General features: G+C 43.9%; 1 protein-coding gene across 1 annotated transcript in view; it reads left to right on the top strand.

Annotated features, from left to right (window-relative positions):
• The window catches only part of SOS2 (SOS Ras/Rho guanine nucleotide exchange factor 2), a 103,442-nt gene that overhangs the window by 37,409 nt on the left and 48,669 nt on the right, over window positions 1–17,364 (top strand). Inside the window, exons 2-6 of the mRNA XM_075926152.1 lie at window positions 5,416–5,541; window positions 11,130–11,261; window positions 13,638–13,802; window positions 14,302–14,505; window positions 16,031–16,174. Coding sequence (XP_075782267.1) covers window positions 5,416–5,541; window positions 11,130–11,261; window positions 13,638–13,802; window positions 14,302–14,505; window positions 16,031–16,174 — 771 coding nt within the window. The remainder of the gene's footprint in view (window positions 1–5,415; window positions 5,542–11,129; window positions 11,262–13,637; window positions 13,803–14,301; window positions 14,506–16,030; window positions 16,175–17,364) is intronic.

Genomic DNA, 17,364 nt, shown 5'->3' with positions numbered 1-17,364 from the left:
TCTGCAAGTCTGCAACGCACCCAGGCCTGCCATGGAGCTGTTCTGGTTGTCTGCCTGCAGCTGGTGGGGGAGGGCATGCAGTTGTAGTTGCAGCTAGCAAGGGCTGTGAAGTAGGTGGTAACTTGGCCAGCAGTGACCATGAGACCGTTGAGTTCAGGATTTTGACAAACGGAAGTAAGCAGAGCAGCAAAATACAGACCCTGGAATTCAGAAAAGCAGACTTCGACCCCTTCAGTGGATGGGCAGGATTCCCTGAGAGGCTAATATGAGAGGGAAAGGACTCCAGGACAGTTGGCTGTACAAGCAGTCCCTGGGTTACATGGATCCGACTTACATCCGATCCCTACTTACAAACGGGGTGAGGCAATCCTGCACTAGCTGCTTCCCCCTAGCAGACCAGGGAGATGTGAAGCTAGTGCGCCCCCCTCCCCCTCACCCCCCCCCCAGCAGACCAGGGAGACGCGGAGCGGCTTTTCTCAGCAGACACCTCAGCTTGAGAATAAAGGACTGAGGGAAGTGAGGTGTGGGAGAATAAAACTGAGCTCTGGAGAAATGTTTGGGTAGAGTTTCCCCTACAATATGTACCAGTTCCGACTTACATACAAATTCAACTTACGAACAAACCTACAGTCCCTATCTTGTACGTAACCTGGGGACTGCCTGCATTTTAAAGAAGCCTTACTGAGGTTCAGGAACAAACCATTCCAGTGTGTAGAAAGAATAGCAAATACAGCAGGCAACCAGATTGGCTTAACAGAGAAATCTTCAGTAAGCTTAAACACAAAAAGGAAGCTTACGAGAAATGGGAACTTGGACAGATAATTAGGGAGGAATATTGCTCAATGCTGCAGGGGTGTGATCAGGAAGGCCAAAGTGCAATTGGAGTTGCAGCTAGCAAGGATTGTGAGGGATAACACAAAGGGTTTCTACAGTTTTATGTTAGCAAAAAGAAGGTCAAGGAAAGTGTGGAACCCTTACTGAACAGGGAAGGCAACCTAGTAATAGATGATATGGAAAAAACTGAAGTACAAGTTGAACCTCTCTGGTCCAGCAGCATCCGTGTTCTGGCATGATTTTAGTTAGCCAAATGTCCACTTATCATGGGTGTGGCCAAGTTTCCCACGATCCCATAAAGTTTGTTTACAGCCACTAGTCCTGACCCTATGTTCTGTGCTGTTGTTTAGCTCTAATCTCTTCTAAGAGCCCAGTAAGCAGTGGAAGTTTGGTTCTTGCTGCTAGATTATATTGACCTTCTGTGGTTCGGTAAATTCTCTGGTTTGATACCGGTCAGGTCCCGAGGGTGCCAGACTAGAGAGGTCCAACCTGTATTCAGTACCTTTTTTTGCCTCAGTCTTCACAAAGTCAGCTCCTAGACTGTTGCACTAGGCAGCACGGTATGGGGAGGAAGTGAGCAGCCCTCAGTGATGAAAGAACAGGTTAAGCAGTGGTGGGAAACCTGCGGCCCATTGGAGTTCTATGTGTGGCCTACGAGACATTTGTTTAGCCCCGCACAGATTATGCTGGTTTTCATCCATATAGTTTTTTTTCCTACCCGTATTACAAAAGTAACATGCACAGAAAGCAAGGGCACATGAAGTGAGATCCGTGCTGATTGCATGCATTGAGAGCTGGGTCCTTCCTTTCCATCCAATCAAAGTGCTGCTACAGTTCAGTCAGCACACCTGTCCCTGCAAATTCTGGGAGGGAAAAGTGCATTATTTAGAAGGAGAATCTGGGAAACTACAGACTGGTTGGCCTCCCCTCAGTTAGTGGAAAAATTATGGAGCAGGTCCTCAAGGAATCCATTTGGAAAGACTCGGAGGAGGGGAAGGTGATTAGGAACAGTCACCATGGATTCACCAAGGGCAAGTCATGCCTGACAAACCTTTTTGCCTTCTATGATGAAATAACTGGCTCTGTGGATATGGGGAAAGTAGTGGATGTGATGTACCTTGACTTTAGCAAAGTTTTTGATACGGTATCCCACAGTCTTCTTCCCAGCAAGCTCAAGTGTCTTATTAAGATGACAATCTATAATTTGTGCAGAAAAATGGGGAATTTCCCTTGATTGTGTCTTGTGTGGATTTTTTGTGGGGAGGCTATAATTTAAGATAGAAGTATTGCTTTTTCCTGTTTCATCTCCTGGGATGAATTGGGCATCTGGATTTTCTCTCAGTGTTTGTTGAATTTGAGAATAGAGATCCAGGATAAAACAGAGTTGCTAAACCATGTTGGCAAACTGTGACATTTGTTAGTATAGATGCAGGGTAGTGTATCTTAGAATCATAGAATACTAGGACTGCAAGGTACCTTGAGAGGTCGAGTCTAGTCCCCTGCCCTCATGACAGGACCAAATACTGTCTAGACCATCCCTGATAGACATTTATCTAACCTACTCTTAAATATCTTCAGAGATGGAGATTCCACAACCTCTCTGGGCAATTTATTCCAATGTTTAACCACCCTGACAGGTTGAACATTAGGAAAAAGTTCCTAAGCCTCCCTTGCTGCAGTTTAAGCCCATTGCTTCTTGTTCTATCCCCAGAGGCCAAGATGAACAAGTTTTCTCCTTCCTCCTTATGACACCCTTTTAGATACCTGAAAACTGCTATCATGTCCCCCCTCAATCTTCTCTCTTCTAAACTAAACAAACCCAGTTCCTTCAGTCTTCCCTCATAGGTCATGTTCTCTAGACCTTGAATCATTCTCGTTGCTCTTCTCTCGACCCTCTCCAATTTCTCCACATCTTTCTTGAACTGCGGTGCCCAGAACTGAACACAATACTGCAATTGAGGCCTAACCAGCGCAGAGTAGAGCGGAAGAATGACTTCTCGTGTCTTGCTCACAACACACCTGTTAATGCATCTCAGAATCATGTTTGCTTTCTTTGCAACAGCATCAAACTGCTGACTCATATTCAACTTGTCAACTATAACCCTTAGATTCCTTTCTGCCGTATTCTTTCCCAGACAGTCGCTTCCCATTCTGTATGTATGAAACTGATTGTTCCTTCCTAAGTGGAGCACTTTGCATTTGTCTTTATTCAACTTCATCCTATTTACCTTAGACCATTTCTCCAATTTGTCCAGGTCATTTTGAATTATGACCCTATCCTCCAGATTAGTCGCAACCCCTCCCAGCTTGGTATCATCTGCAAACTTAATAAGTGTACTTTCTATACCAATATCTAAATTGTTGATGAAGATATTGAACAGAGCCGGTCCCAGAACAGACCCCTGCGGAATCCCACTACAGGCAGTCCCCGGGTTACGTACAAAATAGGGACTGTATGTTTGTTCTTAAGTTGAATCTGTATGTAAGTTGGAACTGGCGTCCAGATTCAGCCGCTGCTGAAACTGACCGCCAGTTCTGACTTACATACAGAATCAACTTAAGAACCCCAGGCGTCCCCAAGTCAGCTGCTGCTGAAATTGATCAGCAGCTGATTCCAGGAAGCCCAGGGCAGAGCAACTCTGCCTCGGGCTTCCTGGAGTCAGCGCTGGTCAGTTTCAGCAGAAGCTGACTTGGGGACGCCTGGGGCAGAGCAGCTGGGGTGCTGCTGGGTTGCTCCAGTAGCGCCGCTCCTCTGTGCTACTGGACCAACCCAGCAGCACCCCATCTGCTCTGCCCCAGGGTCCAAAACAAAAGCCTGGTCTGCTGGGGGGGGGGCACACTAGCTGCGCGCCCCCCCCCCCAGCAGACCAGGGACACGGGGAGCAGAGCCGCAGCGGCAGCGGGGTGCCGCGCCTCTGAGGCTTTGCTCTGGCAAAGCCTCAGAGGCGCGGGACCCCGCCGCGGCTGCAGCTTCAGTCCCGGTGCCTGTGGTCTGCTGGGGACGGTCTCCAGCAGACCAGGGGTACTGGAGCAGCTTACGAACGGGGCTTTCTCGCCCCGGAGCTCGCAGGTAGCAATCCGCCACCTCGACCTCCGGGGCGAGAGAGCCCCGTTCGTAAGTGCGGATCCGACGTAAGTCGGGGACTGCCTGTAGTTATACCTTTCCAGCAGGATTGTGAACCATTAATAACTACTCTCTGAGTATGGTTATCCAGCCAGTTATGCACCCACCTTATAGTAGCCCCATCTAAGTTGTATTTACCTAGTTTATTGATAAGAATATCATGCGAGACCGTATCAAATGCCTCACTAAAGTCTAGGTATAGTCTTATCTCAGTTTAGCTCGTGGAGGTTGGCCTTGGTAAGGGGAAGCCTACAGTTGATCTTAAGAAGCTAATTTGAGGTAAAAGGTATTGTCAACTTGTGAGTATGGTAGACAAAAGGTTGAGATTAGCTACCCTCAATTTGTGCCTAATTTCGACACACACTGGAACACCTTTTTTTCTCTTGCTCATCCATGCACATTTCATACAATTTCAACTTCTTTTACAAATACATGCTTCACATTTTTCTCACACTAAACAGGAATTTTCTTGTTGTTTCACCCACTTCTCAGCTCTGACTTACATTGAGTTACCCAATCCATTCTCAAATCCACTTGTCCCTGGGCCTTTTCTTTTACTTCCAAGTAATTTATTCTGTTCCCTGTGAGATTCATCAGTTCTCTTTTCTCAGCATCCCGCTTCTTCAATTCACTTCCTCCTGTCTATTAATTCTTTTTCTGACCCTCCTCTCCCTCCCAAAAAAAAAACAAATCAATACTGCTATTTTTAGTGGAGGCAGTTACAACTTTTTCTTCACTCATTCTACTGCTGAAGCTGTGGTAAAGTAAGGGGAACTTACTTCTACAGTTGCTTTTTCACTGTCCAGGCAGCTGTGTACCATCATTCTGCTTTTGGTTTACATTTTTTACAGTTTTCTTAGCTATATTTAGGTTTAAGATTAAATGAAAAGCTTGATAATGGCATGAGTTGATGCCATTGTTTGTACTGCATAGGAAAGCTTCCTACTAGAATCCTAGGGCTGGAAGAGACCTCAGGAGGTCATCGAGTCCCGCCCCCTGCCCAACGCAGGACCAACCCCAACTAAATCAACTCACCCCAAATGCATGGGAATTTGCAAGACTGTTAAATCAGCTCAGGGTTTAGCTGATCGCCATATTTGAGGTCGGGAAGGAATTTTCCTCCAGGGTAGATTGGCAGACGCCCTGGAGGTTTTTCGCCTTCCTCTGTAGCGTGGGGCACAGATCACAGCTGGAGGATTCTCTGCATCTTGGGGCCTTCAAAGTATTTGAAGGCTTCAATATCTGAGATATAGGTGAGAGGATTATTCTAGGAGGGGGTGGGTGAGATTCTGTGGCCTGCACTGTGCAGGGGGTCAGACTAGATGATCATAATGATCCCTTCTGACCTTAAAGTCTATGAGTCTATAAATATGCAGAACTTTTAGTCTGTTTTTGCTAAGTATGCTCCCGGACGTATCATCAGTGCAGCTTCTGATTGAATAATATCTATTGTGCAGGTTCAGCAACAGGTTCATCCCAGTTTTTCAGCAAAAGAAGATTCCCTCTATTATATCGAAGAGTTGATACTTCAGCTTCTAAACAAACTATGCATTGCACAGCCCCGGACTGTCCAAGATGTTGAGGTGAGAGTGACAAAAATTAACTAATATTGGAGAACATGTGCTTGCTTATGGAATGACTGTATTCCACTATTGTATGTAATCTAACATTAATTTATAGCAAGGTATAATATACAATAGTAGAACATTTTCCTAAAAGATTTATCCGTGTTCTGCTTTCAGAAATGGAGTTTCATTTGAGATGCAATTAGTTTCTAGTCAGAAGTTTCCCAACTATCTTTTAATATTTAAAACCAAATCTATTGTGTATTTTTAACAATTGCAGAAAAATATAGCTAATTGTAAATGTTTTTATGTTTCTTTTGTTAAAATAGAGCTTGTAGGGATTTAATCTCTTTTTATTAGTTAATCCCCAAAAGCAAAATGTAAACATTTTAGTTTAAGGAGTTAAAACTACCAACTTAGGTCCTAATGTTGCGACTGATAGTGAGTGGGCAGATTGCTGTGAGTATATTGAAATATATTAAACCCAGTGGGGCTGCCGTTGTCTATGCACTGTCTGCTAAAGAATTAAGGTACGTCTAAACTACGTTCTGTTTTTGAAAGAGGATATGCAAATTCCGTGGGATCTCACTTTTGAAAGTGAAAGTAGTCTGAACATGGGTTTTTTGGGAAAAAACCCTTTTTTGAAAAAAATCGTGTAAACCTCATTTTTTAAGGAAGAGCATTTTTTTCCCGAAAAAACTGCGTCCAGACTACTTTCACTTTTGAAAGATCCACTTTCAAAAGTGAGATCAGAAGAAGATATGCAAATTCCGCTGGAATTTGCATATCTTTGTTCAAAATAGAATGTAGTCTTAGACATAGCCTTAGGGCCTTCATGGACTTCACAATTGACTTTCTTAAAAAAAACAAGGGGAGGAGGGGAAGGAAGGGGAAGGGAATCAGCCTGACTGGCTTTGTAAAATATTAGATACATTTTATATGTATATAAGGCACTTTCCGTCCACTCCAAGGTCTCATCTCATAGTCTACAGATTTGTTATAGAAAACTCATTTGTGAGTACTTATGAAAATATAAAGCATGTTTATTTACAAAACTGATTGCCTGGAGTGTTTGAAGTTCTTATCGCGCAAGTGATTTTAAACACGTTATTTGATATTGAGTCAATTGGTTAATTGTTAATATTGGTTTATGATGGTTTTTATTGTTGTACAAGCATTTTGATAAAGCTAAATTTATTTTGTATATATTCCTTAATAGCCCTCATCACTTCCAGCTACCACCCACAGAGTCTAAATTTAAACTTTATATGAAGAGGAGAAAAGCTCCATGTCCTTTCTCCAGTCTCCAAGCTATCCAGCCCTCTAGAATATAGAGCAATGTTTTGCCATATCAGAAACTGTCACCTGCTTGCCAACCCTGTAATTTCTATCTTCTAATACAAAAGGATTGCTAAAATAAGTTTGTGTTTAATAACCTCCTATTGGTTGTGATTTTGCTCCAGTAGGTGTCTGTTTTATTAAATAATTACGTCAGTACTGATATAAATAAGAAACATTAAGCCTATAAGATTCCCAAGTCCTCACTAGGGATGTAAAAGAGTAGTCGAGTCGACTACTCGCATTTCCCTCTCCCCTTGCTGCCTCTATATCAGCAGTTCTTGCTCCCCATGTGCTGCTGCCTCTGGAGGCAGCAGTGTGGGGGGGGCCCAGGGGAGGCTGCTCCAGTACTATCCCCTGTTTGCAGGGGGTTCCAATAGGGAGTTGGGACCCCCAGCAGACAGGAGCTTTTACGGCGAAGCAGCCCTTCTCCGTGGGTGATCCCATCTCCCCGCTGTAACCCCCCTGCAGACCAAGGCTGCTGGACCTGGCACAAGCCAGGACTGAGCAAGCCTGGCTCACGCTGGGCGCAGGAGCTACCCATGCTGCGACTCTGCAGTTTAAATGAAGTAGTTGCTGGGCTGCCTGGGTGCCCAGATCTTACTACATTTAAACTGCAGAGCCACAGCAAGGGTTCTGAGCACCTTCCCTTATTGACTAAATGTGTAGTCGATACTAATTGTATCGACTACACTAGGGATGTGAAGGTCTAGTTGACTAGTGGCTTCCCGCCCTCTTCCTTCCCCCTCCCCCAGCTGCCTCTGTCAGAAAGAGGCAGCAAAGGGGGAGGGAGAAAAAGGGATACTTCAAAGCAGCAGCGCTATGTGGAGCCTTGGGCCAGACCTTGGGCTCTACGCGGCGCTGCGGCTTTGAAATGCTGTAAGGAGCCTGATGCTGGGCTCCTAGCAGCATTTCAAAGCGGCAGCTCCATACGGAGCCCGGGGTAAGCGAGGGCGTCCCCAGCTGACCCCAGGCTCCATGTGGCGCTTTCGCCTTTGAAGAGCTCTAGGGCTGTTGCTACACTTCAAAGGCGTAGGTGCCTTTTCTGCTATTGAGGGTGGAGTCCAGGGCAGCTTCACACTCCACCTACAGGAAGGCATCCCACAGCTGTCCTCATACCTGTGATCATACACTCCTTCAAAGGCCTGCACTGAACTTCTTTTCTGTCCCTTCTGCGTTCCCTAAATAAAAACATATGATTTCTGAACAATCTCTTTATTGCATGCATTTTGGGGATGGAGGTTTACTGGCAAACCCACTTAATGCAGGAGCACCTCATTAAAAATCATATGCATGACTGTCATTTTGCTGACTGGCCATTTACAGTAAAACTCCATTAGTCCGGCATCCAATGCTCCGGGACTCCTGATGGTCCGGCACCATCAGGAACCCGGAAGTGCTGGGGCAGCCGGACAGGCTTCCCCCATTCAGCTGCTGCTGAAACTGACCAGCAGCTGAATCGGGTAAGCCGGGAGCAGAGCAGCTGGGGTGCTGCCGGGTTGGTCTCGTAGTGCCGCCCCTTGGGGCTGCGGGACCAACCCGGCAGCACCCCAGCTGCTCTTGGGGACGCCTGGGGCAGAGGAGCTGGAGTGCTGCCGGGTTGGTCCCGCAGCACCAAAGGACGGCGCTGCGGGACCAACCCGGCAGGACCCCAGCTGCTCTGCCCCGGGGTCAGCGATTCAGCCGCTGCTGAAACAGATCAGCGGCTGATTCCAGGAAGCCCCGGGGCAGAGCAGCTGGGGTCCTGCCGGGTTGGTCCCACAGCGCCGTCCTTTGGTGCTGCGGGACCAACCCGGCAGCACTCCAGCTGCTCTGCCCCAGGCATCCCCAAGAGCAGCTGGGGTGCTGCCGGGTTGGTCCCGCAGCCCCTAGGGGCAGCGTTACGGGACCAACCGGGCAGTACCCCAGCTGCTCTGTCCCAGGCATCCCCAAGAGCAGCTGGAGTGCTGCTGGGTTGGTGCCATAGCGCCACCCCTTGCCGCTGCGGGACCAACCTGGCAGCACCCCAGCTGCTCTATTGCAGGCATCCCCGATTCAGCTGCTGCTGAAACTGACCAGCAGCGGCTGAATCAGGGACGCCTGGGGCAGAGCCGGACTATTGTAAGGGGGGGCTATGAGGGGTCTGGGGTGGCATCCCCTCCCACCCCACTCCAGACCTCTCATAGCCCCCCCTTCTGATAGTCCGGCATATCTGATAGTCCGGCACCTCCTGGGTCCTAAAGGTGCCGGATTATCGGAAGTTTACTGTATAAAGCTGTTTTTCAAAGCCTCTCAGATTTGCAGTGCCCCTCGCTATGCTTTCCTTATTGCCCTGGTCTCTGGCTGTTCATAATTACTGGCTAGGTGCTGTGTCTCAGCGCCCCCACCTTGACTTATAACTTCCCCCCTTACTCTCATAGGGTATGTGTACACTAGCCTCCTAGCTCGAACTAGGGAGGCTAATGTACGCATTCGAAGTTGCAAATGAACCCCGGGCTTAGTCTGAATTAACGTTTAACTGCCGCATGTAGCCGCGGGCAGTTAGTTTAGACTAAGGAGATTTAAAAATGGCGCCCGGACGAGAAGATGAAAATAAAGCCTGGGATATTTAAATCCTGGGCTTCATTTGCAACTTCGAATGCCTCCATTAGCCTCCCTAGTTCGAACTAGGGGGCTAGTGTAGACATACCCATAGATATTATGGAGCATACAGCAGGCTGCCACAAGAATGAGAGCGTTGCTTTCACTGAAGTCTAGCCTAGTCAATAGACTGCGGACCCTTCCCTTTAAATACCCAAAAGCACATTCTATCACCATTCTGCACTTGCTCAGCCTGCAGTAGAACTACTCCTTACTGCGGTTCAGGCTGCCTGTGTACGGCTTCAGAAGTCAGTCACAGGAGCAAGTGGTAGGCTTTGTCTCCAAGGATCGCTATAGGCATTTCAATGCCTCCGATGTTAATTTTCCAGTCTGTTAAGAAAGTTCCAGCTTGCAGCTTTCTGAAGAGACCGGAGTCCCTAAAGATATCTGCATTGTGCACTTTTCCCGACCATCCCACATTGATATTGGTGAAACGACCCTTGTGATCCACCAGTGCCTGCAGCACCATTGAGATGTACCCTTTGCAGTTTCTGTACTCGTTGGCAAAGAGGTTGGTTGGGTGCCAAGAGAGTGATGTGTGTTCTGTCTTTTTCCCCACTTGAAATTAAGGAATCTCATCATGGCAAAGCCCTCCACTATGTCCTGCAAGTTTCCCAAAGTCACTGCCCTCTGTAGCAGAATGGTATTGATTGCCTTGGCTACTTGGATCACAGTAGCATCCACTCTAGATTTCCCCACTCCAAATTGATTCCCAACAAAGAAGTGGCTGTCTGGTGTTGCAAGCTTCCACAGGGCTATTGCCACTTACTTCTCAACTGTCAAAGCAGGTCTCATTCTGGTATTCCTGCACTTGAGGGCTGGGGAAAGCAATTTGCTAATTTCCATGAAAGTGGCCATACACATGCGAATGTTTTGCAACCACTGTTAATCATCTCATAGCCACATAACTGTGCAGTCCCACCAATCTGTGCTTGTCTCGTGGCATCAGAACAAGCGTTCCACTGTGTCAAGAGGATTGAATGCTGCCGCCATTTGCCAGTTGCTCAACTCAAGTGCTTTGTAGAAGAGTATATTCATGGCCTCCCGAGATTCTTCCTCATTCTGGCGGGCTCTGGATATACTGCAAAATAAGGCACATCAGGGTTAATGTGAGTGCTATAAAATACTTTGCTGCTGAACCAGTTCCATGATGGGTTCAATGCTTACCCTGCTATGTCTGCGTTAATAACCAAGGGAAAAAAGGGTGCAAAAGACTTCCCCATCGCTTTCAAGTGGGGAGCAGGGGGGAGGGAGAGATAGGAGACAAGTGCATTATAGGACACTGGTAACATGTACCCAGAACCACCCACTGCGCAGTTTTGGAGCACTGGGAACCTAGAATGCAAAGGGGTGGCAGGATAGCTACCCACAGTGCATCTCAAAATCAACAGTAACCACTGTATTGGGGACGCACTATTGTGAACTATGTCGAATTCCTGTGCACGGTGGGCACGGACACCTTGGATTTTACAAAATCAGGTGCTAAAAAAATCAACCTTAATAAATTCAACCTTATCTTGTAGTTTAAACGAGGTTTTAGGAACAAGGAAATGGTGGGGTAAAACATGTATAAGCAAAATAGGCGATTGACTGTTTTACAAAATTTCTGTAGGCTGACTAGTTAAATTGCATTTCTTTTGTTTGGGCAGGAGCGAGTTCAAAAGACATTTCCTCATCCGATCGACAAGTGGGCTATTGCTGATGCACAGTCTGCTATAGAGAAACGAAAAAGAAGAAACCCTCTCTTACTACCTGTGGACAAGATACATCCCCTATTAAAGGTATTTAAAATAAGTCTAAGAGTTCATTTTTACTCTAAGCTACGTTTTTCTTGTTTAGCGTAGTGTTTTAATTGTGTGTAAACTATCATAGAAAAGAAAAGACAAATCCAGATCAGTTTCTGATGTTTATTGGAAGAGTAAAACTAGCCATCTTGGTATACTGTGTTCATAGAAATGTAGCGCTAAACCAGACTTTTACATCTCTCTTGTTTTAGACTTCACTTATTTAAGAAGTTTACTCTGAACAGTTAACTATGTAAAAAATGGTGGCATCTTACTTCACACATCTGCTTCTTTGCAGAGTATTCAGAGTTCTATCTGGTCATCTTCAGTATCGGCAGTTACTCCTTTTTATTGGCACTAAAGAGCCAAAATAACTAAGGACTGGATACTTGGTGGCATTTGTGCAGGCCCATTGAAGTAAAAAAGTGTCACTGAATAGAGCTGTGCGTGGATACAAAATTTTGAAAAAATGAGCTGTAGATATCTACATCATATCTGGAGATGTGAATGCTCATGGATATAAAGCAGATATCCTCAAATTTGGTGGGTTCCATATGCAACGTGGATCTGCATCCACAAAAATGAGCTGCCAGTATTTACATCCGTGTCCGGGATAGAGGAAAGGAGGCAGTAGGCTGCCTACAGGCTTCTCTCTGGGGCGTTGTGGGGTCATGTGCCCCAGTTGGTGGGAACGCCCCAGGGCTGGGGCGTTTGCTGTCCCCCTGTGGTCATTTATGAGTATAACTGGCCTTGCTCTCACACCCCTCTCTTTCTATTTGATATGAAACAATCACATTCCTTACATATCCCATTGTCCTGGCACAACCAAACCCTAGTCTTGCTTAAGTTATGATAAGAGCTGCATACCAAATTTAGTGGTCCTAGCTCTTCACTAGTAGTGCCACTGGTTGAATTTGAAGAAACCAACGAGAGACTGGAAATTCAATTTCATGCACATTCTGTTGATTTTTCTAAAGGTATTTTTTAAAGTATAGGGTTAGCCTGAATTAGTTTTAGAGTATCCACTAATTTTTCATCTTTAGTCACTCTTTAAAAATGCAAAAGTTTCTTCATATTAAAGTGGTGTTGGTCTATTTCTCTCCATGCTACATATTTCTAAAATGTAAAATGAAATTCCTTATCTCAGGTGGTAGTATTGTTGAAAAAAGTTAGTAACTAGCATAAAAATGGAATACATATTTGCAGTCTGTGTTCTTCGTCTGGAAGTCTTACCAATGTCTGTCTCTGTCTGTCTGTCTCTCTCTCTCTCTCTCTCTCTCTCTCTCTCTCTCTCTCTCTCTCTCTCTCTCTCTCTGTGTGGAATAATAATAATAAGCCTATTTATTGAGTATCGTGTCTTAGTTTACTACAGAGGTTGGAACTGGCGGTTGTGAAGGAACCCCAACATCTCTGAATAATGCTTTTCTTTCTAGAGATACTCATTTCACTTGTAAAATCAACTAATAGACAAGCAGGTAGCATGTAGTAGCTGATTTTAAATGATGCATCTGAAATTACACAATGCCATGATGCAAGATTAATGATATTACTAAATGCACAGGACTCTGTTTTTATTTGTAATAGTCCTGTCACACACATGTATATCAGACAAAAGGTATGAGTGAAGTAAACCTTCAAGAGAGCATGAAACATATCCTGTTAGAAATGTTTTTGAAAAGGGAATAATGTCTTCCTTGTTTTTCTCTTCTAATCTACTTTCTATTCTCCCAAAGCTTAATTAACCCTTTCATATTAAAATTTGAGTACTGAGTAAGTATTTGATTCCTTCAGTTGCACACGTGTTTTGTCTGAACACTTAATTCTTATTTAAAGTTATATAAAAACAGCTCTTCTGGGTCAAACCACTGGTCCATCTAGCACAGTATACTGTCTTGTTACGGTGGCCAAAGATTCCAGGATGGTGGGTAGGCTAATCTATATTTCTAGACTCCAAGAGATTAAGAGCATACAATCTTTAATTCAGTGAAAGAGGCACACACATTTTCTGCATAGACTTAGGTGTACTTAATTTTAAGCACATCAGTGGTTCCACTGAAATTATTTAATTTTAATGGGCTTTGAAAAGCTGTAATATTTTTGTTGCATATAGAGAAGGATATTTCCATAAGTGTTCATGTTTCTGTAGCTGGCATAGCATGATAGTGACATGTTTCCAAGCTTCTCCTTGGTAAATATTGTTGGCCAAAGACTCCTGTTTTCCATTCTGTGCTCTGGCTATTGCATCAGCATGTTAGTAAAGGTCCTTTTGGTAAAAATGCTAATATCTTTCTTTTCAAATATGGTGCTCAAATTCAGAATAACTTTCAGGCATGATGGTGTTTTTACTGTGGTTTTTTTGTGTTTAATTTGCAGGAGGTTCTAGGCTATAAAGTAGATTATAATGTCTGCCTTTACATTGTGGCTGTTTTGGAATATATCTCTGCAGACATTTTGAAACTGGCTGGAAATTATGTTTTCAATATCCGACATTTTGAAATCTCCCAGCAAGACATTAAGGTGTCTATGTGTGCGGATAAGGTAAGAAATAATTGATGTACTCTAGTGGTGTTTAAATGGTTTAGCACTTTGTTTAAAAATATTGTCCTTTAGTTTCCTGCTGTATCCTACTATTATGTTATCATTATTATAACACATTTTTGTAATGGAAGATTCTCCACTCTGTGATTTTAGGGGGGAAAAAGTCTTTCTAGTTTCATCTTTATTAAATTGTTCAGAAACTTTTTTTGCTGGGTTCTTCATCAGGCAAAAGCTTTTGCAAGATGCCTTGTGTTTTTTCTGAATCCTTTTTCTTCACATCCTAACTTGTTTTTCTGCTGCAGTAAATTATAAAAAGAACAACAACCCAGCATTGGTAATTGACGCTGCCAAAGATTCAATGTTAGTTCCCTGTGGTGGTTGTTACAGAAAGCGTTGTGTTAAAAACAGTTGGCTAGTTTTTGAACAAATTGAGACCATTACATTTGAATGAATGATAGAACTCAGACTTGTATAAAACTTGACTTTAACTCTTTGCTAGGTTTTGATGGATATGTTTGATCAGGATGTTATTGGTTTGGTTTCGCTGTGTGAAGATGAGCCCTCTTCTTCAGGTGAACTCAATTACTATGACCTAGTGAGATCTGAAATTGCAGAAGAAAGACAGTATCTACGGGAGTTGAATCTGATAATAAAAGTGTTTCGGGAAGCTTTCCTGTCTAACAGAAAGTTGTTCACATCTTATGTAAGTCTCTTTTTAGTAGATTACTGTGTTTTAATGCTTAAATACTTTCATATCCATTTTTATCCATAACTTAGCAAATCTACATTCACTGTAGCAGAGTAGGTAAAATTTGGTTAAATGTATCCTAATATATAGCAGAAGTGGTGACAGATGCCTGAAATAAGGGGGAAGTGCTGCAGATAGCAGTCTTTGAATATTCTCAGAGCAAGATTTAAAAAACAAGGTTCCCTGTTAATTGCAAACAATAGTTACAGCGCCAGAGGATCATGTGAGTAGAAAGTCCAATCCTTACGCAATTATACACCTGCACTTTACCAAACAAGCCGCATAGTAGCAGGTGGAGGAGCTGGGGTTCCTAGGAAAGAGAGTGCTAGGAAGAGAGTCTTCCGTGGTCTCTCAAAAAGTTGATGTGAAACCTTGGTAATTTACCTTAATTAAAAGGGAAAGGGGAAAATTGATTTGTGAAAGGAGAGAGATTTGAGGGTTAGGGTGTGGCCGGGGAGAGATGGGATGAATTCCATGGAGTTGAATGGAGAGTGGGACATAGCTGGAGGTAACTGGAGAAGAAACAGATGTCATTCAGAAGTTGGAGTCAGAGGAGGATGGGGTGGGGAAGACTTCCCAGATAGGGGTGTGTCTGAGATGGGACACGAGAAGCAGGACTTGACAAAAGAAGCTACCACTTCACTCTGCAAGCACAGTTAGTATTCTGAAAATGAACAAAATGCAGGACAATGTAGCACTTTAATGAAATGAACAGACAGCTTGGATCATAAGGTTTTGTTGTTGAGACCTGGGTTCAGGGCTGTTTTTAAATTTTCACTTCAGTTTTTAAGTTCAGAGAGAGAAAAAAGCAAGGAGGGTGGAGAAGGGGAAATAACAGCTTTACATTGCCCCTTCCCCCTGATTGTGGCTTGTCAGTGTACATTGTTCTACCCAATTAATAACATGTAGCCTCTGCACCACACCCTTGGGCTTTTACAAGTAGAAATTGTGCAGCGTTGGATTAAAGTGAATCCCAAGCATGCGACCTCAGCCTGAATTGATGCCTGGAATATGACTTCCTTCCCCTTTTCTCTCTCTTATCTCCTCCCTGTTTAGGATATGGCTGCGTGTAGACAGTGAAGCATTGTTTAGGCGAGTAAAGATATGCTTGAATCCTGTGGGTGTATATCCTTCATGGTTCTCCATATGCCCTAGTAGTCTATACTGCTACTTTTAGCAGTGCAGTGTCATGCTGCCACTATGTTGCTGGAGCTTTTCCCTGCTGTAGAGAGAGACTCTGGCATGGTGGAGGAGGCACGAAAAGGCTCCAGCAGTGAAGAGAGGCTCCACTCTGGCAGGGTGGATGCAGCCTGTTCTTACTGCAAGCTGAATGTGCTCTAACACGTAAGCTACGTGTGCCCTAACACTGCTCTCCGTGTAGACAAGGCTTGCATAGCTCAGACTTTGTTAAACACTTGGCTGTCTGTGAAAGAGTAAAGGAAATGGTAACACGTATTACTAAATCACACCTTTTTTCCAGGATATCGACATGATCTTTAGCAACATTTCAGATATTCATGAATTGACCGTGAAGCTCTTGGGGTTGATTGAGGATACTGTTGAAATGACAGATGAAAGTAGCCCTCACCCTTTGGCTGGCAGCTGCTTTGAAGATCTGGCTGAGGTGAGTTTCTAAAATCCCTTCATAGGAATATTTTGTATCTTCATAATAAGGTAGTGTCCATGGTTGTAAAGCTTTAGTGGAATAGACTCTAGATGGCATGTTCTGAGGCAGTCATACAGAGCAATCTAGATTGCTTAGTAAGCTGGGCTCATTCAAACAACATAGATGTTAATAGTGAAATACAAGATTGTGCATCCAAAAGCAAAGAATGCAGGCCATGCATGCAGAATGGATGGCTGTATCTTGGAAAGCAGTGACTCTGTCTGTGATTTAAGGGTTACAGCGGGCAGACAGCTTACCATGACTTGCAGGTGTGATATTTATTTAATTTATTTAAAATGTTTTACCTCGCCTTTCTATTTAAAATATTCAAGGTGGCTTACAAACAATACAAATATATATAAAAACTTAAAATATGAGACCCCAGAGGGACATAACCAGCTAAAAACATAGAGAGGAGGAACACACACATACAAACTCAAACATTAATAAAAGCACAAATAAAAAAGGTGGCTTTGGCCTGCCACCGAAACAACACCAGTGTTATGGCAAAAAGGGTTAATGCAGTCTGTGGATTTATAAACAAGGGAGTAGGAGTAGGGAGCTGATTTTTACTTCTGTATATGGCATTGGTGGCACAGATACTAGAATTCTGCATCCATTTTTGGTGTCAGATTTTAAAAAGGATGTTGTAAATTTGGACAGAGTGCAGAATAGAGCCACAAAAATAATTTGAAGATTCCTTACAATGAGAGACTTGAGGCTTGTCTACTTGGGGACATTGAGGAAAATTAATTTGAATTTTAGTGTGATTTTTAAAGTGGATTAGCAAAATTGCATTAAACCTGTGTACACTCTTATTAGGAATGCATTACTATAATTTGGTTTAGCTTAATTCACTTTCAGAATTACATGAAGGGCTGGTCTACACTAGGAACTTCTTCAGTTGATGGTCCCTGTTGGCGTTCCACTCAGGGTAATATGTATGCATGATGAGCTCAATGCTGGAACTTTTAAAAACAGTAGTGTCTGACATATGCCATTAAGCGACAGCAGTGGCCCTCTGCCATGTATATTGGCCAAACTGGACTCTCTCTCTCTCTCTCTCAAAGGATTAATGGACACAAATCAGATATTTGAAATGGTAGCACACAGAAATCTGTAGGGGAACATTTTAACCTGCTCTGGCA

This window comes from Pelodiscus sinensis, chromosome 4 (assembly GCF_049634645.1).
Source record: "Pelodiscus sinensis isolate JC-2024 chromosome 4, ASM4963464v1, whole genome shotgun sequence".
In the NCBI taxonomy this organism is placed as follows: domain Eukaryota; kingdom Metazoa; phylum Chordata; order Testudines; family Trionychidae; genus Pelodiscus; species Pelodiscus sinensis.
Note: the sequence above shows the minus strand (reverse complement) of the source record. Positions and strands in the feature narration are given on the sequence as shown.